General features: G+C 45.3%; 1 protein-coding gene across 3 annotated transcripts in view; it reads left to right on the forward strand.

Annotated features, from left to right (window-relative positions):
- The window catches only part of LOC115093650 (E3 ubiquitin-protein ligase TRIM39-like), a 142,743-nt gene that overhangs the window by 34,025 nt on the left and 82,485 nt on the right, over positions 1–26,233 (forward strand). For 2 of the 3 annotated variants that reach the window (XM_029605704.1, XM_029605703.1), the window contains exons 2-3: positions 20,041–20,136; positions 21,310–21,540. In XM_029605704.1, coding sequence (XP_029461564.1) covers positions 20,041–20,136; positions 21,310–21,540 — 327 coding nt within the window. The remainder of the gene's footprint in view (positions 1–20,040; positions 20,137–21,309; positions 21,541–26,233) is intronic. The other variant, XM_029605705.1, reaches the window with a different exon arrangement.

Raw genomic sequence — 26,233 nt, forward strand, 5'->3', positions numbered from 1 at the left:
CCTTACTGTCCCAATATTTCCAGAAACCACACCAAATCTTATCAGATAACATCACTCTATGTTTGAGCAGATGGGTCCGTTTGTCAATCACAGCTATCTCATAAACTTGTTTGTAGCAGAACTCTATAACAGGGGTTTATTTCCATAAAAACACAACTACAAATCTTCCCTCATGACTGACTAGAATTCTTTGAGATGTACCCAAGCAATGTGTATCCCAATAGCCTAGAACAGACAGCTTCGGCGTAAGATCAAGGGCTGCGTCAATTATAGCAGAGATTTCACGGTGGACTGCCCCTCCCCCCTCCCCCCCCCAAAAAAAAGCCTTCTACCTGCAGTAAGTCCCACCACATACATATACATATAGGATCCCTCAAGCCCACATGCCTTCCAGCACAGTCGAAAAGAGCTGCACCTAAAAGAAGCTTTAAAAAGTGCAGTACAGGAGCTTAATCAGTACCTCAGCCTTGCAATTACAGATTGAAATTCTATGTGCAGCTTTCCAAATGCCCTTCCAATCATCCTCCCACAGGGACAAATGAAGTTCCCTATTCCAGTGCAGATAAGATTAAGAGGATTAAAAATCAAGGAACTGTGCAATGTTTCATGTTTTCTTTTCCAATGCTACTACTTTGATGTATGGTGCCGGTTGCTTAATAAAAATAAATAAAAAAAAAAAAAAAGATTAAGAGGAGGTTCCCTATCCAGGCAAGCAACTTTGCAGGGCCCAGTATACCAACCATATATCTCCTCCAAGGAATGTCTTCCTGGATTAAAACCCTTTCAAAGGAGTAGGGGGCTCTAGGCTTCCAGCCCCTGGATCTGTGTCCCTGCAGGGCTGTCAAAGGTCTATCATGAAGAGCACTGGACTCCCTTCCCCCTCCCAAGTCAAAATTGGATTAGAGATCTTGAAAAGATTGAAAGACAATGCTAGTCTCCTCCCATAGTTGCCCTAGGAATTTCAGTTCCTGCTTCCACCAGGCAACCTCATCTCTGCTTATGGTATATGCAGATACAAATAAATTACCCATATGGGGAGATAAGGGGGACAGGAAACTCAAAGGGATCCTCAGGCTGCTCCTCACTGCCCTCCAAATCTTCACCATGTGAGATATACAGAGATTAACATGACAAATCCGCTTGTTGTGTGGCACCGACCCGATCAAGCCCCCACAAAAGAGAAGAAAGATCAGTCCCCTCCGCCATATGTTTCTCCAGGGAGTACTAAGTGATCATCTGACTTCCCTGTAACCATACCATTATACCTTGTAAACCTGTGCCCAGTAAAAGGCCTGCAAATTTGGTAGGGCCATACCTTCCCGCTCCTTAGGCCTCCACAAGGTATGCATCTTGGTAAGTGGTTGTTTATTGTGTCACATGAACATTCAAGTCTGCAAAGAAATTGTCAGACAGAAAGCATGACTCGTGCATAAAAAATACATCAGTCTAGGCAATATGTTCATTTTTAATACTCCCAGTCTATCAGACCATGATAAAAAAAAAAAAAAAGTCATTCTATTTTGCTGGAATCTGCTAACAGGGGCATACTTACATTTATAAAGATCCAAAAGCATCCTAGGGACACAAATACCCAAGTACGTTACTGTCAGACACCTTTTGGAACTGAGACAAGCAATGTGGCACATTGTGAGCCATGACAAATCCCTACAGGAACACTTTGGATTTATGGAGATCAACTTTGTAACCCACTAATTCACCATACTTGGAGAGAACATTTAGCATACCAGGACCTGAAACTTAGGGATTGGATAAGAATATGAGGACATTGTTCGCACAAAAGGAGATTAGGTGCTCTGTTCTCTCTACCCAGAACCCCGTCACAGCAGAGGTGGATCTAATATACTGTACCAGAACTTCAATCGTTAAGTTAAATAACAAAGGGAACACCCCTGCCTGGTATCATAAAATACTGGAAATTCCAGAACTCACTGAGTGATTTTTTACTCATTGATATGTGTTTTCTTGTGGTGTTTAATTGCAAAAGTGTCTGCGCTGGGCATTTCTCCTTTGGGGCAGGTGACTCATAGTGCATTGCAGGGGGCCATTAAGAGCTCCTCAGGCTCCTTAGGATTGCAAGGAGATGCCCATAACTACAGATTCTTGTGGCCAGTTAAGTAAAAAAGCTAGTTAGCCTTATGTAAGACTGCTTTCTTCTGCATTTCTGTACTGCAAGCCCTGTAATCTCTCTATTTTTTTTCTTGGTAGTCTACTTGTCTGGGGGAGGGGCTGTTCAAACTCAATAGCAGATACAGAGGGGCCGATGCAATAAAATTTGCAGAAAGCGGGCGCTGACTTTTCAGCGCACACATGGCGCCCGCAAGGGGGGCGCCATGTACTAAACAAACTGGGGGTCGTGCTATCAAGGAGGCACTAGGGTTGCTAGCGCAACCTTAGCGCCTCCTTGCTAACGCGATCCCACGGTTACCGATGGTCTGTCGGTTATGAACACTGATGCCGATAAACTTGGCGTCTGTTTTCATTACTGCAGCCAGCCGGTTATGAAAACAGACGCCAAGCTTATTGGCGTCGGTCTTCAAAGCGGCTGGCAGAGTTTTTTTTTTCTTTTTTTTTTTAACTTTTAAAAAAAGTACAGAAAAGCAAGTTTTTTCTGCTTTTCTGTACTTTTTTTCAGTGCACTCAGCTATTAATGCCTGCTCCAGGCAGGCGTTAATATCTGAGCGATAAATGTGCGTCTGAGACGCACATTTATTTTTTTGCATTTGGAGTGAATGAGTAATAGCCTCATTCACATGCATTTGCATGTAATCACCGCTAACTCACTCACTCCGCGTCGGACGCGCGTTAAATAGGCGTTAATCCCCCTATTGCATTAGGGGGTGGATTAGCGCTTATTTCACCCGTGTCCGACAGCGGGTTATACAGTGCGCTCAGCTGTGCGCACTGTATTGCATCGGCCCCAGAGTCTGGTGAAGAGCCTTGGGCAAGTGATAACTGTTAAGTTCCCTACCCCTCTACCCACCATCCCTGGGTTTGTTCTTCTAATATTGCCTGCCTGGATACATAATTGTAAACAAGATAATTTGGAAATTTGGTAACTCCTTAGGTGTTCTCCAACAAATCAATTGAGCAAAATGAGGACTATCCAATGTAACAATGGTGGAGCCTTTATTTTGAGGCAAATCACCTGGAAGCTTAGGGCTTGCCCCATTTGTTCAGAACTCTCTTTCATGAAAAAGAAGTTGGCTCAAGTTAAAGCTGAATTAGCTGCAATAAAAGTGTCAGAAACCATCAAAAAAATCCTCTCCTACTTTACAGTATTTTTGAATTGTTTCCCCATTACCACAGAAAAATCAAAAGCCCAGAAAAAAGAGGTTTACAGTGGGCTCAGGATAAGACATGTAACTGAGAGACACCCATTCTTCACAATTGTGCAGCCCACATGTCCACCCCCACTTACACAGAACATACAAGAACCCAAGAACTACTGGATTCCAGTGGGCTATGGTTGAGTAAGACCTGTGGTGCGGAGACACATGCTCTCTCAAGTGACACAAGTACAAAATGCCTTCTCTGTATTAGATAATGAAGAAGCTCTTGGATAGAGATTTAAGTGGTATCTAAAAAGCAAGAAGAAACCCAGTGGACACAGAAATTCCATAATACACTCAATAACCATAAGAAAAAGTTCATTGTCATGGTGACTCAGTTATCAGAGGCACTCATTTGGAAACTCTTTTCAAGGGAAACACTACAGTTAAAAGCTTTCCAGGATCAACGGCCAGTAGAAATGCTATTCAAATAGTCTCAAGCTGACAAATCTGCCTTTTCAAGGATTTTTCTTTTTGAAGTTTTTCATGCTTCAGATGGCTGGCAAAACTTCCTCTCAGGACAGCTTTGAGTCTCCCACAGCGTAGCAGGGTTTTGCCCCTTCATGTATCTCCCGAAATTCTTTAATAGAATCAGTTATGGCACAGAAGCAATCATTATCCAAGATTGAAATATTAATGTTATGACTCTAGGTTGCAGACGGCTGCGACCGATTCAACTCCCAACATGTGTTGCCCTGCTCTCCTCTCCAGGTCAGCTCGCGGCTGGGGCTAGCCGCTACCGCCACATATCTCCAGGTTCTCAAGGCTCCTTGTGGTGGCTGGGACACCGCTGCCACCCATGCTGACTCTGGGCCTTACTAGGCGCGTGCCACCGGGCCTCCCTTTGAAGGCTCAATGGTGGGAACCTCAGGGGCGTCCCCGACTGATGACATCACAAGGTTGGGATTCATAAGCACCTCCTTCGCCCTTTCCTAGCTGACTTGGCAACGAGCTCTTTCGCCTATTGGTGCTTGCTCCTGTCTCCTCAGACCTGTGGTTCCTGTATTGGATCTTCCTGTGGCTCTGGACTCTGGCTCAGGTACCCGCTCCTCGGGGGCCTGCCCGCGCTCCAGTTAGAGACCTGGTCTCCAGGCTTCCCCACTCCTCAGGGTAGTTCCTGCACCTTCCAGAGACCCTGCCTGCCGGCTTCCCTGTTTCTCGGGGTTGCCCCTTGAACTACCTTACTGCTTTGGAGACTGCACTCCGTGCTTCCCCACTCCTTGGGGCAATGCCTACGTTCTACACTAAGTGACTGTACTCCGTGCTTCCCCGCTCCTTGGCGAAGTGCCTACATTCTACACCAGTGACTGTACTTCGTGCTTCCCCATTCCTCGGGGCAGTGCCCACGTTCTACACTAGTGACTGTGCTCTGTGCTTCCTTACTTCTCAGGGCAGTGCCTACGTTCTACACCAGTGACTATTCTCCGCGCTTCCCCACTCCTTGGAGCAGTGTCTTGTTTCTCTACCAGAGATTCCATCGTGCACAGCCCCGCTCCTCGGGGCGGCTTACGTCACTACTTTGGAGATTTGGCTATGGCTTCCCCGCTCCTCAGGTCAGCCTACGTCATCTCACCAGAGCCTCGCTTGCTATGTTGTCCCGCCCCTCGGGACAGTCTCTGCTGCATTCCTCCTGAAGTTCCTTTCTCGCGCTCCCCGCTCCTTGGGGCCTGCCTAGCACTCCTCTGTCGGAGGCTCCTGCTCTGGTATTTGCATTTCCAGTTCTGCCTGAGTACTGTGGGTTCCCTCTGAAATGTGTCTCTTACGCCACTCCTCGGGACATCTCACAGTATCCTCTCTACTAGCTCCTGGGATCACGTGGCTGTGTCGCAGGATGTTCCATCTCTCTGCCACTACTACCGGACCTTCTGCTACAACTGGCCTTGCCTCCCGACGGTGAGAACCTGTGGGGCTCCTCCCCGTAGGTGGTATCAACCCTCACCTCAGGCCAAGGTTCCACAAAACCCAATCCTAACAATTAAAATGCCAGCTCTTTCTCATAAGGTACGTTTGCAGCATTCCCATTGGCAACAAGATGGAGGTGATGATTTGAATAAATAGAACAAGTCAAAATATCAAGCTACTCGGCCAATTCGACAAAATCAGCAGTACAGAAAAAAGTCAACAGGGCTATATGTGGTACGTATAATCTCTGCTCTGTAGATACTGCAAATGCCATACATCTACCAATCCCAGTTTTTGTAACAATATCTTTATACCCACTGCCTAGGCTCCAGCCCATTCTGACTGAGAGGACCTGTCCAAAGTTGGACTGGCAAGTTTTCCAAACGCCTCCCGCAATATAAGGCAAATCCCTCATTAGGGCCATAACTAGGACAACATAGCACCCATCAGGGTCTATAAGGATCTAGAGACTTCTAGGGAACAAGCCTTATTTTATTTTTTATTTTATTTATTTATCGAGTTTTATATACCATCATTCGGTTTCGCCATCATAACGGTTTACAAGTTTCGATCGAAGTAGAACATCTTAGAGAAGTAATACAAGTATTATAATACAAATAAGATAAAAGTTATAATTGGAAGTAATTGAAGCAATATAATAACGATGAAATACAAGTTATAATGAGAAGCATGCAATTGCAATAAAATATGATAAGGGTAGAAATATACAGGACATACCCTCTTCTTTTGGTATTATATGAAGAAAAGAGCACCTGTCCAACCCATTCCAATGTTCTATTTGCTTTTTTGACTGCTGCTGCACACTGAGCCAAGGATTTCAAAGTTTTGTCTGCCATAATTCCAAGATCCTTTTCCTGAGTAGTGACACCTAATATGGAACCTAGCATCATGTAACTATAGTTTGGATTATTCTTCCCTATAAGTATCACTTTGTACCTATCCACATTAAATTTCATCTGCCATTTAGATGCCCAGTCCCCAGGTCTTGCAAGGTCCTCTTGCAATTTCTCCTTGTAATCCATTGCAATAAAATAAGTTAACTATTCCCTGGTTCTGTTGTTTAATATTTGGTATGAGCCTTGTTGCGGTAATGAATAGGCATCAGACAGCAGCATTCATGGCAGGCAGGAGGAGGGAAGGCAAAGAGGGCAAAAGAGGGTTTGTCCTCCCGAGCCTCTTCCTTTTATTGTACATTCATACAAAGGCAGATGATGTGTCATTACATGATTGGCTACTTTCCCATAGCAACAGAAGAGTCATTACACCATTGGCTTTGGCTCAGGGGGTGTGCACGGATCATATCATTGGCTGCTGAAATCTATACCTCCTGACTTTGTCCTGCCTCTGACTAGGGAAAACCCAGCCCTTCTTTCAGGCTAACAGGATTAATTATAGGCCAGAGAAATACATGAAGTCAGGTATCCTCTCCTAGGCAGAGAGGCTTAAGCACAAGTGATGCTTTTATTTAGGCAAATGTCAGGGAGAAGGGAAGTTAGTGTTTAACCCTGATGAAATGGCTTGCTGGCAAGCGCATATTTCCCACATCTCACCCTTTTTGTTTTTGTTTAGGGCAGCTCAGTAAAGCTTTAGACCCTCACTGAAATCTGTTATGTCTTGGTATGGGCTGGAAATAGGGGAAGAGGGATTATGGAGAGAAGAAAGCTGATTCGGCGTGGTGTGCCAGCCACCGATGAGCTTCTGAATCTCCATATCACCCAGAGCTGGTGCAGGTGGTGTGCCAACTCTGCAGGGCTCCAGATTCCCTATTAGGCATCTTACAAGACATCTTTGTATCCGGGCTGAGAGCAAGGTTTCAATATGGATATGAGGGTTGGGTATGCACTGAATACAGCATCACAGGCAGATAGTTAAGATAATCACAGTAATTATAATAGAAATCATCCCTTTTGAGACCAGAAATATCAGGGAGTCAGGACCATAGCCAGTCCCATGGAGAAGTTGGTATTCTGTCTGAAAGTGGTGCATCAGCAACCATGGTTTCTATCTGCTCTATGGTATGTGTGAGGTTTGCTTTATAAACTGATATGTACACACAGCAATGAGATCCAATTAATGCACAAACACCACCCTTTAAGGCTAAGATGGTTTCTAATGTTAAAGCTAAAATAGTGTCTAAGGTATAGCTGTTCTGTAATGCTACTTCTCTAATCTGAGAGACTTCTGTTGTGAGTAGTTTTAATGCATGGACTGTCTGATTAAATATGGCAGTCGTCCAGTTAGCTAGGATGTGTGAGTCTCTGTAATTTATATCTGTCCCCATTAGGGGAAACTGGCTTCTAGCTATCTGAGTTTCTGTATACTTTTCTATGGGATTTTTTATCGCCTCCCTTTTGTTACAGAGCCTTGCTTTGGGTAAATTTTTGACTGCATAGTATGAGGGGAGGATGTAGCCTAAAGTGCATCTGTCTCTCCATCTTGGGGAAATGTACATATATGCTCTACGCCCACATACCATCCATATGTTTCCTAACAGATTAGTGGACATGTCATTGGTTATCATTTGGGCTATATAACTACAAAAGGTAAATCCTTCATCCCCTCTATACTTTCTGTACCTGCTTGGGTCTCCCACTGCACATCCTGAAATCTGCCAATTGCATACATATATGTGGTATAATTATGCAAGTGTTCAGTGATTAATACAAAAGTTCAGTTACAATATGGATATTTCCCACCTGAATTCCCTTTCCATCCCCTGTATCATAGTCCCAACAAAGAGCGGCAGTCTCTTGAATACAGCTACCAATGTGTAGTATGGTATTATTAACTGGAGAGTTAATGAAAACCTCTCTGTAAAGGATAATTAGTCCATACTGTAAGGTTAAATGGTACAGCATGTATCAGTAGTTCTCCGCAGGCTTGGGTTGGCATGTGTGTGCAGATCTAACAGTCTGTTCGATTCAACAGGTGTGAAAAGTTCTGATTCGAGGATGTACATGTTGTACTGTCAGAGTCCTTGTTCTGAATTCGCCATAGCTGGAGAAATAAGGCAAAAGATGAGGATGCAGAACACAATTGTTAATGAGTTGGCATTCAGGCAAGAAAAAGCTGCTAATAAGTTCTCTGGAGTTCTCAAGGCCTTGCTGTTCTAAGAGTTGTGCAGATTGGTTGGATAGGGCCTTGATCTGTCCCCAGGTCATGTGGTGCTGCTTTTTGCAAGGAGTCCGATCTCTGTCCTTCTGAGGGCGGTGGAGGCTCAGGGAGAAGTTTGGGATCGGGTCCTGTAGACCTGGACACCTTTCCATCTTTCCACGGCTTGATACCTGTGGAAGCAAGCAGAGAAACATATCCTCGTTCCCCATTTTAAGGGAACGGGACCGTACCAGACATTAAATATTCTATACAAAACTGATGGCTGTGGGTGACTAACCCTAGTCCCATAATGATTACTCATGGCTGTGGTCTTAAATTTATTTTAAGTGATTTAAAACAATACTTTGTTCAGCCAATCCTGTTTAGGGGAAAATCCAGGGGCAATCCCCCTTTTTTCTTTTTGTTTGGTCCAGAGCTCTTAAGGGTATGATTTGCTCTCTCCACAATGGCTTGCCCTGTGGTGTTGTAGGGGATGCCAAATAAGTATTTAATGTTCAATTAACAAAATTCATGCAAAGGAATGGCTGCAGTAAGCAGAGCCATTTTTAGTTTTCAGAACATAACCCCATTATCAAGAAAGTTTTTATGCAGTGATCAATTTTCATTCAGTAAAATAGCAATAAATGTAAATTAATCGTTTAAAGGAAAAGTCATTTGCAGTAAGCAGAATCAAATGACAAGTATATTAGACATTACATTAAACATATGTTACACAAGACTGACATATATTCATTCATCTTGCAAATATTCATTTACACAAAACTGACACATATTCATCCATCCTGCAAATATTTCTTGCATCAAGACAGACAACAGATAACACATAATATGAGCTAAAAATCTTATCAAAAAGTTATCAAAAACAAAATTAGATCAAGGATCAAAAATCAAAAGTCAAAAGGCGTTAGATAAATGTTTGAAAATGTTAAAATAAACTGCAAAGTGTCCATCTTCACATCTCTTCATGGCAGTGTCAATCTGGAAAATATTAAAAACTGGCATACAGCAAAAATTTATTAAGGTAAGGATTAAAGTGAAATTCTTACTTTTTTAACCTTGAAGAAATCAATTCTATCGATCAATTTAATAAAATCAATTTGGATTTGCAAGAAAAGGCTTGGGAGGGATTGCTTTATATGTAGCAACCTCTGTCAGTAAAAATTTTAAGGTTCAGAATTCTGTATAAATTTTGTGAAAAAGAAAATAAAACTGAAGTTTCCTTAATACAGAAGGTCTGTAGGCCTGAAAAATAAAAACTATTATACAACAGAATTATTTAAACAATAATATAATATAACTTGTAGAATAACATAGCGCCTCCTAGTGGAGACCCCATCATTACTTTATAGATTGCAACTATTGTTCCAGGTTGCAATCAATAATACTCTGAGCTTACTTTCAATGTGGAATATCAGAATAGAATTTCTTCATATAATTATTAGAATAGGAAATTAAACACGCTGTTTGCTCAGCTCTGTCTGCTGCATGCTAAAGTGACTGTAACTACTATTAATCTGTCTGAGTTATAACATATATAAACTAGAGAGAGAAACTGCAGGACTAAGGCCAGTTTTTTTTTTTTTTTCTTTCTTTTCAAAAGTTCTCCCTCCCTCCCCCATGAGTGGCTAGCAAGAGTTACAGAAAAAGGGGGGGAGGAGCAGTGTTTCTCAAAAGAAAAGAACTGCACCCAAGGAATTAATCCTTCAGTCAATAGGAACTTAAAGATTTACTTTGTTTAACAATAGATACCATCAACCACAGACAATGGCTTGGCAAGGACAGATTCCCTGCAGACAGACACCATTCCAATCCACTTTTGTCCTGAAGGTAGAATCACAGTAGCAATTCAAACTATAAACTTAAATCTTAGAGAAATGGAGTCATTTTAAATGTGAGCCAAATAAACTTTGCAAAAGGGAAACTTTCACATGTAATTTACACAGAATATTATTCAAATCTCAGTACAGTTTTAACATAAGCTCTGCATACACTTTGTGGGGGAAAATACTCTCAAAGTATGCAGATTTTTTGTAACTGAATTTCAAATAGGAATCATTTTTTTTTTTTTTTCCAAATCTGTACTGTTTGTAAAGGGAAACCATTTTTTTCCAAATTTGTACTGTTTGTAAAGGGAAACCATTTTTTTTTCTTTTCATAGTGATATTTTCTTTGCTTGTAACGCAGGAGTCTAATTAAATCTTTTTTTTCATAATGATATGCTGATTTCTTTGAAGACCTGTGGGCATAGCCACTGCTCATGGCACTCAACTCTATTGCTGCCACACCTAGTTCTTTGTTTCTTTCTGTAATGGGAAAGGCTTGAATCCCTTTCAATAATTCCTCTCTTGTGAGATTTCCATGTTCTAGGTGAAATCCCATGGTGGTTGGTGGGGGAAGGGCTTGCAGGCAAGATGGAGGAAGGCTAGTTTTTCTGACCTCAGTGTTTTCTATTTCCTGGGGCATTTTCTCTGAGGTGGATGCAGAGGAAGCCACAGGAGCCATGTGAGTGTGTGTCCCCAGATGTTCTATTTCATTTTCTGTCCCCCTTTGTTCATGGTTCTTTTCTGAGATGGGGAAGGCTTGAAGTCCTTCTAATAATTCTGTTTCTGTAAGGTTTTCTTTCTGCAGTTTCTGCTGAAATTCAATGCTAATCACCCCACCCAGGCCAGGTGGTGGCTCTATTGTTCTCAAGGACTGCTTTTCTGAAGAAATGGGGAAGGTGTGAACTAGTTTGGGTGTGGTTATGGAGAGCTGATACAAAGAATTTGCTGGCTCTGAGGAAGACTGAGAAGATGGGGGAAGGGTATGTCTGCCTGCTTCTAAAAGCACATGGTTTGAAACTGCTGTTTTTAAACCTTTTTTTTCTTTGCATTCGATGGCTTCTGTACATTTTTGCCAGGTTAATCTTAGCTTTATGGGAGCTCTGGGAGCCGTATGAAGATAATTGCCGATTGAGATCCATTCCTGGGTATTTAGAGTTCCAGACTCCATGGAATACCAAGGGCAACGGCAAGCTATTTCACTTATTAATTTTTCTAAGTCCCCCAGGCTGACTTGCGCTATTTTTCTTCTGGTGATGAAATAATGATTATTAATGATCTGCTGCAGCTGTCTGGCATGTAGCCGCTGCTGTACAGTCAAACCATTACCCATGCTTACGGGTGTGGGGAACAAACTTGCTGAGAAATACTTTTAAAAATTACTAAGAAGTACCTTTTTTAAATATATTACAATAGCAAATCTGTTGAACGGTACGTACCTTGGCTATGTCCAGCCGAAATAAGCATGGAGTTTATCATCACGGTCGGGCTCACCACATGTTGCGGTAATGAATAGGCATCAGACAGCAGCATTCATGGCAGGCAGGAGGAGGGAAGGCAAAGAGGGCAAAAGAGGGTTTGTCCTCCCGAGCCTCTTCCTTTTATTGTACATTCATACAAAGGCAGATGATGTGTCATTACATGATTGGCTACTTTCCCATAGCAACAGAAGAGTCATTACACCATTGGCTTTGGCTCAGGGGGTGTGCACGGATCATATCATTGGCTGCTGAAATCTATACCTCCTGACTTTGTCCTGCCTCTGACTAGGGAAAACCCAGCCCTTCTTTCAGGCTAACAGGATTAATTATAGGCCAGAGAAATACATGAAGTCAGGTATCCTCTCCTAGGCAGAGAGGCTTAAGCACAAGTGATGCTTTTATTCAGGCAAATGTCAGGGAGAAGGGAAGTTAGTGTTTAACCCTGATGAAATGGCTTGCTGGCAAGCGCATATTTCCCACAAGCCTCCCAAAGTAGGGTGCTCTGACAGTGTTATGTCAATAATGTCTACACTGACAAATATATAATACTTTGATTTTTCCCTGGCAACCCTAATATTCAGACACACAAACATTTTCTGTTCTGCCCTCAGCACTCAGTGTCTAGCTTGAGCGTCTAGACCAGTGATGGCTAACCTATGACACGTGTGTCAGAGGTGACACGCCGAGTCGTTTTGGCTGACACGCGCAGCGTTTCAAGGACTATCAGGAATTTTTTTTTTTTTTTATCGGCTGTGCCGAGCCTTTTCTTTTTCAGCTGCGCCGACCCTTTAAATGTGTTTTTTAGTTTCCCCCTACCCTCCACCAATGCCCCCGGGCGCAGGGAGGCTCATGCGTCGCAGCGATGAGGCTCAAGACAAAGATCGCGTTCAAACGCGCTGATGCTTCTCCTTCCTGCCTGTGCGGCCCCGGAAGTAAACGTTGCTGGAGCCGCGTGGGCAGGAAGGAGGAAGCGAATCAGCGTGTGCAGAAGAGGAGGAGCCGCCGCGGGTCGCTGCGAATCCCAAGTCGCAGCGGCCCAAGAAGAAGAAGAGGCCCGGTAGCAGGGCTGCCGCGGCCCGAGAAGATCAGGGCTGCTGCAGAGCCCAACCTGCGGCGACCCGCGAAGAGGAGGCCCAGAGGTGAGAGAGAGGCTGAGGGCCCGTAGAGTGCGTGTATGAGGTGAGTTGAGAGAGAGGACCTGAATGTTTGCAGAGACAGCATGTGAGAGCCTCTGTGTGTGTGTGTGTGTGTGTGAGAGAGAGAGAGAGAGAGAGAGAGAGAGCATGTGCCAGTGAGAGCCTGTGTGTATGAATGATTGTATGAGAGAGAGCATGTGCCAGTGAGAGCCTGTGTTTATGAATGATTGTATGAGAGAGAGCATGTGCCAGTGAGAGCCTGTGTGTATGAATGATTGTATGAGAGAGAGCATGTGCCAGTGAGAGCCTGTGTGTATGAATGATTGTATGAGAGAGAGCATGTGCCAGTGAGAGCCTGTGTGTATGAATGATTGTATGAGAGAGAGCATGTGCCAGTGAGAGCCTGTGTGTATGAATGATTGTATGAGAGAGAGCATGTGCCAGTGAGAGCCTGTGTGTATGAATGATTGTATGAGAGAGCATGTGCCAGTGAGAGCCTGTGTGTATGAATGATTGTATGAGAGAGAGCATGTGTCAGTGAGAGCCTGTGTGTATGAATGATTGTATGAGAGAGAGCATGTGCCAGTGAGAGCCTGTGTGTGTGAGAAAGAGAAATGCATGTGAGAATGAGAACCTGACTGTGTGTTTGAGGGAAGAAGATGGAGAAAAAAGAAACAGAAAAAAAGACAATATAAAAGGAATTGGCAAAAAAATAAGAAAGGGAAGGTGAAAAAAAAGCCTGTGACCAACCAATTAGAAAACTAAGATCAGACAGCAAAGGCAAAAAAAAAATAAATTTACTTTTTAGTGATTGGCACATGTAATTTTGGGAATGTGCAAGAATAGCACTTTCTCTACGGATCTCACAATGTACGAGATCAGCATGGAGAAAGTGGAAGCCCACGGGGCCTGCACAGAGGAGGCAGCAGAATGGACTTCAGTGTCAGTAGCAGCAATCGGCACCTCCGCAATAGCCACGCGGCATCAGTGACAGTGGCAGCAGAGGAATGAGAGAGGTTCTGAGGTTGCTGGCAAAAGAAAGCGAGGGGGGGTCTACCTTTAGTGTGTGCATGCCTGGGAGATGGGGAGGGAGTGTTGTGAACATGAATGGGAGCCAATAAAAAATCAACTGACAGATGAAGTTTGTAACGCTTGCTTGGACTTGAAGTGTACGAAATACCAACCTTCAATTGAAGATTTAGCCAATGAAATTCAGCAACAAAAAAGTCACTAAGCAGGTAAGGTAAAGAATTATTTGTTTTTGCTTTATTAATAAATACAGTATATATATTAAAATTATAACTTTGTTGATTAGAGCTACAAATATCACAAAATTATGGATTTTTCTAGAAGTGACACACCACCCGAGTTATGCTCGGTTTTTTTTATGAATTTTGACACACTGAGCTCAAAAGGTTGGCCATCACTGGTCTAGACAGTGTTCCCCAGCTGCAGATAAACTCAGTTCTTGATTACCAAAAACTTTTATTTGAATGAAGAACAGTTCAACACTTACAGTAGATGAGAAAGTCCCAAGAATAGTCAAATAGGTTGATGAGACTGCTACAGCTGTAATAAGTTTCTCTGAAAGTTGATAGTTGCTGTGGGTTAATAGTAAATAAGAGGTGAAAAGATGACACTTCTCAAAGCCTGAAAGAGGATGAGAACAAGCTGTTTAGCCTACCAAGAGCCTTTTTCCAACTGAAAGTCTCTGCAGGAAATAAACTGTCCCAGGCATTCCTAGTGTCAAGGAACCAATAGGAAGAGGAGAAAGGCATAGAGAGAAATAGAGCAAACAAGAACAGATCCAATAGGAAGTTCAGAAACATTCAAACAGCAACTAGCAATAACCCATCAAGGTAGGGAAATTAAAAACCCTGTAGAAAATCTAAGTTGTGCAATATCCCAAGATGACACTGGGTCACAGAATAATAAAGACCTGTGGAGACAGAACGCTTTTAACACACACACTTTCTCTCCAACACACTGACTTATTCTCCCCTCCCTCAGAACACACCAAAAGCAATAGCCTTCTCCTTCAGGCACCCACTGCTATGGGACTCCTCCTCTTTCTTCAGTTCATGTGGGCCCACACAGCTCCTGCCTCCTTTGGGGCTGTTTGGCAGGCCCAGGGATGATGATGACTCCTTGAAGTATCCTTACAGAAGCCAGGATTACCCCTCTCTGTTTCTGCCTGCAGAGGTCCATGTGACAGGATTTATTTAGATTTATATTCCACCTTTTCTTAGCATCCAGTCAGATGAATCCAGAGCAAGTGGGTTATTGCACATCTATCAGCAGATGGAGACGGAGCAAACTGATGTCACAGTATATATATACCCCTGCACTTTCAGCTTGCCAATATTCTCTGTCTCCAGCAGATGGTAAATGCACATCTCCCTACTGGAGACTGCTTCATTTTGAGAAAGGAGAATTAAGGAAATAAATTTGCCCTGCTCTCCTGCGGTGATACCAAATGGTCCCTCCCCCAGTTGAGAATTCCTGAGGTGATTTCCGTGGTTGCTTAGATCAGTGCCTTGGTCTAGTAGCTGGTTTTCAGCCAGCGTGGACTTAGCTTCTTAAGCAGCTGAAAGGCAGCGGGTAGAGGAAGCTGAGCGCAGCGGTGACAGCACATGCCCTTTCCCCCCACAGCTGGAGACCATCTCTGTACTCAGCCAGGTAAGGCTGAGTTCCAGTAAGTTTAAAAAAAAAATAAAAAAATAAAAAAAAATATATATATAATATACAGAGACGTAGAAAGAAGCTTTTGTTGCCTAGGGCTTCCTCCTTCCCCTGGTCTCCATGCTCGGCATCATTCCAACATTTGTCCTGCTCAGTGGGAAGTTGAAGAACGTGGGTAGCGTGGCGGGTTGAGTAGCATCCTTAGTCTAGGCCCTGCTCCGAGGCTTTTTGCTGCGTGCTGCATGGTAGGCCGCATAGGTATTTTTTGCGCTTTCTTAGGCTTCCCTCTAAAGGATTGTCTGTTCAGTGTGTGCGTCTAGCTGTGTGTCCAGATTGTGCACCCATTTTTTTTTGATGCACAATTGGGTCTTATAGTCTTTGCATCCAAGTTACGTGGCACCGTAATGACTACACGCTTACCTGTGCACATAAGTTGTACTGTGCACTTAAGTTTTTAAGGCACTTATCTTTGGGATGCCTAAGCCTTGGATGGCTATTTAGATGCCTAGGTGTTGGGCGCTTAATTTTTGGGTGCCTAAGTTGGAAGTATATATAAATAAATAAAAACATCTAGTCGCATGCCTCCGGCCACCGCTCAGCATACTGTCACCCATATGTGGGGTGGGGGAGGATATACTTGCTCCTATTCCTGGTCTTTAATTTTATGGATCAGTCCTGCAGCTGATCTGTGTCATTTAAAAAGGTAACCAGCCCGTTTAAAAAATGTTTTTATTAAAAGAAAACAAACTATATTTCAAAAATCAGAATTCCAAATTTCATGGTTTTCCGTTAAGGATTTTTCCTGATGTTTCCTTAAACACTCAAATACGTAGAAAGGAATTTCTAGCCATGAAGGAGAGGGTTACTCAGAGAGGTGTTAAATTTCTTTTGCGTTTTCCATGTAAATGTGTCATTATAAACCAGAATACAAAATATTTGTTTAATTACCCAGAACAATTGCGTACATACCTTGAATCCTAATATCTGTCTCTTGGGAGAATTAAACGTGTAGATATGGATTAGACACAAATCTTAAGTTTTTTAGATTATTAAATGTATTGCTCCCTTTTTTCTTAACGATCAGGTTCTGTAATTACTGCTATAAATTTTGTTCTAGGGTAACACAAAGGAATATGCATTAATTATAGGTTGTTTCTTTGTTTTATATGAGTATAAATTGTTATATGTATATTGGCTGTGTGTATCTTCAAATAAATTGTGACGTTGAATAAAAAAAAACAAAAAAAAACAAACAACTCTCTCCCCCCAACCCTTCCCTCTTTCAACTAGCCAACAGTATTTTCCTCATAAAAGAAAAAAAAATATCCTTCCTCTCCCTCCCTGCCAGCCACCAGCTGTTCATTAAAAAAAATCCCTCCCTCTCATTCCCACAAATAATATACACTAGGAAAAAGGAAGACCATATAATTATTTAGAAAAGATTGCCCACTTAAATGTTCATAGATCTGTTTTTTATATTTGTTATATTTTTGTATTCAGTTTTTTCAAATATTTTAAAAGGAAAAGTGAACCACATCAGCAAGCCACTCAGCGTATCTCCTGTAATATGGAGATCGCTCGGTCTTCTCAATCATTTGCAGTCACTTCTATGTGCGGTCCATATTTCAAATTAGATTCAAAAAGTTAGGCTCATTGTCCAAATGTATGTTAAATATTTAACATACATTTGGACAATGAGCCTAACAATGAGCCTAACATACATCCAAATGTATGTTAAATATTTAACATACATTTGGACAATGAGCCTAACAATGAGCCTAACATACATACATTTGGAAAATGAGCCTAACTTTTTGAATCTAATTTGAAATATGGACCGCACATAGAAGTGACTGCAAATGATTGAGAAGGCCGCTATGCCTGGAGCCTGATCCCGCCTCCGTCCCACCCCTTTTTGCAAGCCCCGGGGCTTACACGCATCCCAGGCCTTTTGAAAATAGGCCCCAGCGCGCGCAGGACCGGTTACACGCGTAAATCTTTTAAAATCCGGCCCTTAATATATACACACAAGTGTACTGGAGCTATATGTCCTAATCACCCTCCTCTTCAGAGAGCAGGAGACCCTGCATACCTAGGTTTCGTGGAGTCAATGGAAAAACCTTAATGGAGAAGGTTCAAAGAAAACATATGTAACCCTTTTCTTTAGAGCAGAGCTTTCCAAACTTTTCATGTTGGTGACACACTTTTTAGACAAACATAATTTCGGGACACAGTAATTCAGTCTACTAGTAAACCAGAGGTTAAAGGTTAAACGAACGAAACATATTTCGACAATTTATGTATGTTTCCTTAAATATATACATAAATAAAATGTTTCACGACACAACCTATCTCATGAAAACCTTAAATTTATATTAAAAATATATATTCCAAGATTCATGTTATTGTTATAATTTATGAGAAACAATAATAAAACAAATTGTCTGTCCCCCACACACTCATCTCTCTCCTCCCCCCAGCACATGTCTGTACCCCACACACTCATATCTCTCCCCCTCAAGCACATGTCTGACTCCCACACACTCATTTCTCTCCCCCCAGCACATGTCTGTACACCACACACTCATATCTCTCCCCCTCAAGCACATGTCTGTCCCCCCAGCACGTTTGCCCACCACTCACTCATCTCTCTCCCCCCAGCACATGTCTGGCCCCCACACTCATGTACCTCGTCTTTTTGATTGTTGCCAGTTAAGTGCTTCACTCCCTTCCATGATCACCAGACACTGCTGCTTGCAGTCAGTACTCCTCATGGCCAGGCCTCATTGGCAGCAACAGCCAATGCAAGGATGGCTGGGCTCGCTCCACCCACCAAGCCCCCCAAAAAAACGCGATTGACAGCAAAAATCACCCAATAATAAGCAACCCATAAACTGAAAAAAAAAAAGTGAATCTCTAGGAAAAAAAAAAGCCCAAACTCGCATCAGAGTTGACCAGGCTTGCGCGACACACCTGCACACTGCAGGCGACACACTAACGTGTCCCGACACACAGTTTGGAAAGCTCTGCTTTAGAGGCACATATTCTCCAAGGTCACTCAAAAGTCATAAGAATATAAGAAATTGCCATGCTGGGTCAGACCAAGGGTCCATCAAGCCCAGCATCCTGTTTCCAACAGAGGCCAAACCAGGCCACAAGAACCTGGCACTTACCCAAACACTAAGAAGATCCCATGCTACTGATGCAATATTTATAACTAGTTCTGACTTCACATTTCTCACTCTCCTCTCTTTGATCCCCAAGGTGTGGGTCCTTTCTATGGGGGTAAAGGCAGACCTTCCTGACCCAGGCAGTAACAAAGTTCCCTATGCATGTGTTACCATAGCACTTCAGGACAGGCACACTTACAAACTAGACAGGATTCACTGGATAGGTGCTCAAAGTAAAGTTTACTATAATTCCTCTTAAAAGAATGAATAGATGCAAAACTGTAAGTATCCAGTTACTTCCAGTGTCCCCAGATTTACATGAGTCAGAATTTGAATGCTCTCTTAACTCTGTGGTTGTGGCCCTAGCAGGTAGGGGCTTGGAATTAACTTATCCTCCATGGCAGGGAATGATAAGGGTCCCACGGTGGCTGGGATATCCTAACGTTGACCAGATCCCTTCCCAATGTACATGAACTCCACGTGGAATCCTGAACTTCACCCTGTGGCCTGGGGGTGGAAATTCCGTGGGGTGTTTCCAAAGGTTTTTGATTCCCTTTATGTTGCTCTTAAACAGATGCTGACCTCCCAGGAGGAAAGGCCTAAACTGGAACCAGTCACTAAAAGTTTCCAGTTCAGGGGGAAAGGCTGCTGGCTGCCGCAACCTCCTCTTATGCTGGTCGACAAGGTGTAAGACCCTCCTGCCCACCCTGGGCAGGGGATATTGCCTACTAGGAAATGGACCAGGTCAAGATGTAGAAACCAGAAACCGTTGTAAAAAGCTTCTTACTATCCCTCTTCCTTCCAACCCTATCAAAGGAACTGGCAAGGCACGTGCCTCTCTTCTCCTCTGTCAGACTGGGGGCCTAGCTCAGAGAGCACACATGATCCACATCTTTCCCCTCTGAAAGTAACCTACATCTGCCCTAACCTCAACCAGACTAGTTCCCCCTTGTGCCTAAGGGCCTTCCAATTCCAAACAACCTCCTGGGGAGGTGCAGATCAGAATGCATGTCTCTCTGCAGCTATCTGCCCCCGGGCTGGGAACCAGGAACATCTGCTGGAAACTCCCTAATCTCTACACATGCTTGAATGGTTAAGTTTCTCACATTTTTAAGTTTCTCACCTGCTTTGTCACAGGTAAAATGGCGTGCATATAGTTAGACACATAACAGCCCAATATCCAAACTCAATTTATGATGTATCCGTTTTCAGAATTGAGTGGTTTTCGTTCGCCTTTGAAATTACACCTGGAAGGAACTTTGCAGTTAGGGTTATGTTTTCATTTTCAGCGTTTCAGTGATATCTGAAATTTCGGTCTTAAGAATAACATTGAAATTCAAACCAAAACTGTTTATTGTTCACAGAAAAAATTTCAGACGTGCCTGGACTGTCTAAGAAAGCAACTGGGAGATCTTCTGAAGTTGAAATCCAGTGAGGAGAAGAAAGCTGAAGACCTGCGGGTGGGTGCGTCGCTCTCCCGTTGAGCAGGTCTCTGCAAGGTTGTTATTCCCCTGAATCAGATCAGTCAGACAACAGTAGGATTCAATGGGGCCAATGTAATAAGACCCATCCTGAAATCGATACAGATTTTCTGCTTGTATTTTTTATTTTTTTTTGTAGCATGCGTGGCAAAAGTAGGTGCCTCTGTGGGATGTAATAAGGGGCTAGCATGCAAATTAGATATGTGCAAAAAAAACCATGCGCAAGCCCAAATACACACGCCAATACCCACATAGCCCCGATGCTGAAAGCTGCGGCAAAAACCCGCTCAAAAATAGGCACAATTGAAAAAATGTTGCTGGCATTAGTGTGGCTGTGTGTCCTTGCAGCCTTTTCCCAGCTCTGCCGGGAGACAACAGGAGCTGGGATGGACAGACCGGCGATCTCTGGGAGCTACAGACAAGTGCCGACACCGCCCAGAGCTGCAGCACTTTCGCTTAACGACTGCCCTGATCCAGGCGCTAAAAAACCTGTTTAAAAAAGCCAGCACTAACTGATCTCCCTGCTAGCGCAGCTCCCTGCATAGCCCATGAATAGATAATTATCTCCTTTACATTCCATTTGCATACCTTTGTGCAAAACCTGCCACGGTTTATTGTGCGGGTACGTGCGTGCATTTTTTTCTGCATTAAACGCGTTATCACATATGCATGTAAGGTTGTGGAAAACCACGCATAATTACCCATGCAAAAACCTCATGGCAGATTTTGTGCAGCTTATTACATATTCCCCAATCTGCCTTGTTAGGGCGTGGAAAAGATTTATTGGTTCCTTATTGGCTGAGAATAGGCAGATTATGAATCAGTGCATTTGTATTCACTTCCTTAGAGGCCAGGGCTATGTCTTTCCTGATGTATTTTAACCATTTGAATTGCAGGATGCAAATTATATTTTTAAATGAATTCTTTTGAATTCAAATATAATTTTCATCTGCACATCTACTATAATTGGCTTGTTTGACTTCTAAAAGCTCCATGATACAGTTCTGATAGTGGGCCCTCTGGTGACACACAGCACAGTAGGTCTCTGGGAACTGAAGATATTCCTTCTCCACTATAGGACCTGTATCCAGAGCTCTGTGCAACAGAACCAGGACAGCGTTACTGAGATTTACATCTCTTTGTGTAATCCAGAGTGAGACAGAGATCGAGAGGCAGAAAATTGTGACTGACATTGAGGAATTACACCAGTTTCTGAATGAGCAGAAGCAGATCCTGCTCTTGACCCTTGAGGAGGAAAAGGAGAAGATTCTCCAGAGAATAGGGGAGAATGTGACCCAGCTAGAAAACCAAATCTCCTCCATCAAGCAACTGATCTCAGAGATAGAGGAAAAGAGTCAGCAATCTGCCGCTGAGATACTGAAGGTGACGGCTAACAGATATATTTCTAACAAAGTTGTAGATCTGCCATGATGATTGATGGAATTCCTTAAAATAAATATAAAATAATAATTAAAATAATAATTTCCATTTAAATATAACTTTTTCCTAGCATGTAGCAGATGGACTCAGGACCAATGGGTATAGTGTACGCCTGATATCAGTTGGAGATGGATCAGATTTCAATCTGACATCAGCCCTCGTACATATTACCCCTGCAGGAAGTGCAGCTCTTCAGTATTTTCCGTCTCCATAGCAGTTAGGGACTCTATGCACGCTAGCACAGTGTTAGAGTAATTTAGCAAAGAAAACCAAAACAAGAAGAAATCTTACCTCTACAGACGAGCCCCGCTCTCCTGCTGTGACACCCATTGGGTCCCTTCCCCAGTTGAGAATTCCCGAGGTGATTTCCGCGATCCCTTGGAGGTAAGCCTCGGTCCGGCGGCCGACCCTCGGCGGGGACCTAGCCCTCGACATCGGGTGAGGCTGAGAGGCAGCGGGTGCAACTTCGAGCGCGGCGGTGAAGGTATTTTCCCTCTCCCCCCGCAGCCGGAGACCGCCCGGAACGAGACCGGGAAGCACTGAGACAAGGTAAGGTAGAAATCTATTTAAAAGTCTCCGGTCTCCGAAGCTCAAGGAGTCTCACAGGTCGCCAGCCGGGACCAGTGCCACCAAGTTGATCTGCCCTAGCAGGACTAGACCCTGGTCAGATCCGAGGGTCCTCCCACATGGAGACCCTCCGAGGTGTTCTCCATATTGTCCGCGTGGTCGCCATCACCATTTTGATCTGTTCGCCGCCCTGTCCGCCGTCCTGATCCGTGCACACAGAGGCGAGCCGTGCGCACAAATACCTTGTGCGCACAACGTTGCGCGCCCAAGTACCGTGCGCACAAGCGATGCGCATAGCCACACGCTTACTGTGCCGGGCACATAACTTCGATCTGTGCGCACAACCGCGCGCACATCTCCCTGAGCATGTACCAATCCTATGCGCACAACTTCGACAACCGGAGCGCATAATTGTATTTTACGCGCACAAGCCATGGCACCACCGGAAAAGAAGCTCAAGTCTCAGGGCCTTTGCCCAGCATGCCACATTAGAGCTGCACAGCATGAGGAGGCCATGGCCCTGTGTATACAGTGTGAAGAGGCCCTGGGGGATCCAGCCCATGGCCATCCCCAGCCGGTACCAGGTTCCAGCTTCTCGAACAGTATGCCGGACCTAGCGTCTCCCAGCGGGACTCTCCCTCAAACGGGGCTCCCCAGGGACACAGCGCCTCTTAATTTAGACCCAGCATCTATCTCCTGGGTGGAATTCTTCAAAGGCCTGCATACCTTCGTCCACATGCAACCGGGGCCTCCGATAATACGGCCACAACCTCCGCCAGAGAACCTCAACATCCCGGGACCCTCTATGCCCAGGGAAGCGATTCCAACTCCCAGAAGCCCCACTTTCGGGGACATGGACAACTCAGATGAGGAATCAGAACCCCTGGAGGAAGGGGAACTCCCTCCGGGGACAGAGCCACACCGAACCATGAGGCGCTTCTTCACCAAGGACGAGCTTCCAGACCTGGTTACACAAAGCTTGAACGAGCTTGCTATCCCGGACACAAGTGCCTCGGGGGAACCTAAGACGAATCCCCTACTAGAGGGACTCCATCAGACCTCCCGTCATTTCCCACTATTACAAGCCATCCAACAGCTAATTGACCTGGAATGGGATGCCCTGAAGACTACGTTCAAAGGGGGGCATGCCCTGGCAGCCATGTACCCTCTGGACCCAGCTGCCAAAGATCTCCTGGCATGTCCGAAAGTGGATGCCATGGTCTGCGCGGTCTCGAAGCACACTACTATCCCAGTTGAGGGAGGAGCAGCACTCAAGGATGCTCAAGACAGACGTCTGGAATCCATCCTCAAACAGTCTTTTGATGTCTCCATTATGTCTCTAGAGATCACAGCCTGCTGTGCCGTGGTGACACGCACCTGCTTATCACAGACCAGGAACAACACTCCTGGGGAAGCCCTGGAACCAGCAGTATCATTCCTCACGGATGCTGCTTCTGATCTGGTGCGCACCGCAGCTAGAGGAGTGTCATCAGCCGTGGCAGCCAGAAGACAACTCTGGCTCCGAAGCTGGTCGGCCGACGCATCTTCCAAAACAAGACTCACAAGGATGCCCTACAAGGGAACCCTCCTGTTCGGAAGCGAACTAGAGAAACTAGCCAACAAATGGGGCGAATTCCCACTGCCGCTGCTACCGGAGGACAAGAATAAGAGAAACCAGCGACCCTTCCCCCAAACTTCCAGGGGCAGAGGATCACAGCGCTTCAACCCATACAGAAGCACATATCAAGCGGCTCGTCCTGCAGGCAGGAGCCAGTCCTTTCAGAACAAGCACAATAAAAGGGGAGCCAGCTCGGGCCCAGGCCCCAGCCACACCCCACAATGAAAATCAGCCGACCTGTCCAAAGGAAGAAGCCATAGGGGGCAGACTTGCCCTATTCTACCAAAGATGGGTCAAGATAACTTTGGACAAGTGGGTCCTAGCCATCATCGAGAGGGATATTACCTGGATTTCCACCACCTCTCTCTTACAAGTTTGTAGAATCCCCCTGCCACGACCCTTCCAAGAGGATGGCAGTGGAAGCTACACTGACCAGATTGCTAGCCTTAGAGGCTATAATACCGGTGCCCGCACAACAAATAAATACTGAACATTATTCCATCTATTTCATCATTCCCAAGAAAGAAGGAACGTTCAGGCCGATCCTGGACCTCAAGTCGGTCAATCGCCACCTGAAGATTCTTCGCTTCTGCATGGAAACCCTATGCTCGGAAATAAGGGCGATACAACCGGGAGAGTTCCTTACATCCCTGGATCTGTCGGAAGCCTACCTACACATTCTGATCCATCAAGAGCATCAGCGTTTTCTACGCTTCACGATCCTGGACCGTCACTACCAGTTCCGGGCACTACCATTTGGGTTAACCACAGCACCCTGGACGTTCACCAAGATCATAGTGGTAGTGGCAGTAACACTGAGGAAGGAAGGAATCCTCGTACACCCTTATCTAGATGATTGGCTGATCAGGGCGAAATCTCCAGAGGAAAGCCACCAGGCGACCAACAGTGTCAAAACTCTACTGGAGAGCCTTGGGTGGTTGGTCAACACAAACAAGAGCTGTCTGCAGCCCTACCAATCTCTAGAATACTTGGGAGTCCGGTTCGACACCAAAAAAGACAATGTCATCCTGACACCGACAAGGAGATCAAAACTGATGACCCAGTTGCGAACCCTGTTGAGCGAGCTTCGCCCCAAGGCATGGGACTACCTCCAAGTCCTCGGCCTCATGGCATCCACACTGTTACGATCGTGGACCCTTGGGCCGGTCAGAACAGGGGATGGAGCGCTGTGGAGGGCCACAGCAAACGTCCCGACCGGGAGGCGGCTCGACGGACTTGAGGAAGGCTTGGATACTGGGACAAGGTGGAGCCCTATGCGACCAAGGACTCGGCAATGGGATGGAGGACGGACGACGTTGGGCCCTGAAGACTGAGGAACATTCACCCTGGAGACCGGTACTCCCCCGAGAGGAGCTCGTAGGAGTCCAGCCGCTGGGACTTTTGGAGATTCACCCTGGAAGCCGGAGCCCCCCCAGGAGGAGCCCGTAGGGGCCTGGCCGCTGGGACTTAGGAGAATCTTCGGGGCTGGCGAACACAGGAACCAAGGAACAACGAAGGTCTGAGACGGGGTCCAAGAACAAAGCCAAGTCGAGAAGCCAGGAGAAGAGACAAGAGGCGGAGTCGTGGACGGAGCCGGGTCAGAGCCAGAAGTCAGACGTAGTAGCCGGAACCAAGGGGAGAGACAAAAAGCAGAGTCGTGGACGGAAACGGGTCAGAACCAGAAGTCAGATGACGAAGCCAGAGCCAAGGGAGAAGACGAAGGACGAGTCAGGAGTCAAGCCGGGTCATAGGTGAAGAGCAAGCCAGGAACGCAGCAACTAGAAGTCAGGGAACCTGATGAACCTCGTTGCAAGGCAAGGGAAGGCTCCAGCTGCAGGGCTTAAATAGCCCTGCAGCATCTGACGTCATCTGCAGGGAATTAGTGCTTTCCCGCGCTGGCCCCTTTAAATCTGGAGCCCTAGCGCGTGCGCGCGGCTAGGGGGCGGGGCCAGCCGCGGGGGGACGCCAGCTGCTCCTCCGGAGTGGGAGCACGGCGTCAGAGGCCTGTGCAGGCCCAACGGAGGTGGAGGCGGACCGGACTCGGCGTGGGGGTGAGTGGCGGTCCCGGGGCCAGCCCGGGATCGCAACAGTACCCCTCCCCCTACGCCCCCTCCCAGGGGGTTTTGGCTTGTCTGGGTGAGCCAAATGGAACTGGCGGAGGAGGTCTTTATCCAGGATATGCGAGGAGGGTTCCCAGGAGTTTTCTTCGGGACCGTAGCCCTCCCAGGAGAGAAGGTATTCCCAGCGATGGCGGTGTAAACGAATGTCCAAAACCTCTTTCACCGTATACGTGTCCCCTTGTTCAGCGGAGGTGACAGTGGGTTCCGGAGGCAGAGTCTGGAATCGGGAAAGAACCACTGGCTTGAGCAGGGAAACGTGGAAGACATCATGTATTTTAAGAGTGGAGGGCAGGCGTAACCTGTAGGACACTGCCCCAATACGTTCGGCCAC

This window comes from Rhinatrema bivittatum, chromosome 6, assembly GCF_901001135.1.
Source record: "Rhinatrema bivittatum chromosome 6, aRhiBiv1.1, whole genome shotgun sequence".
NCBI lineage: Eukaryota > Metazoa > Chordata > Amphibia > Gymnophiona > Rhinatrematidae > Rhinatrema > Rhinatrema bivittatum.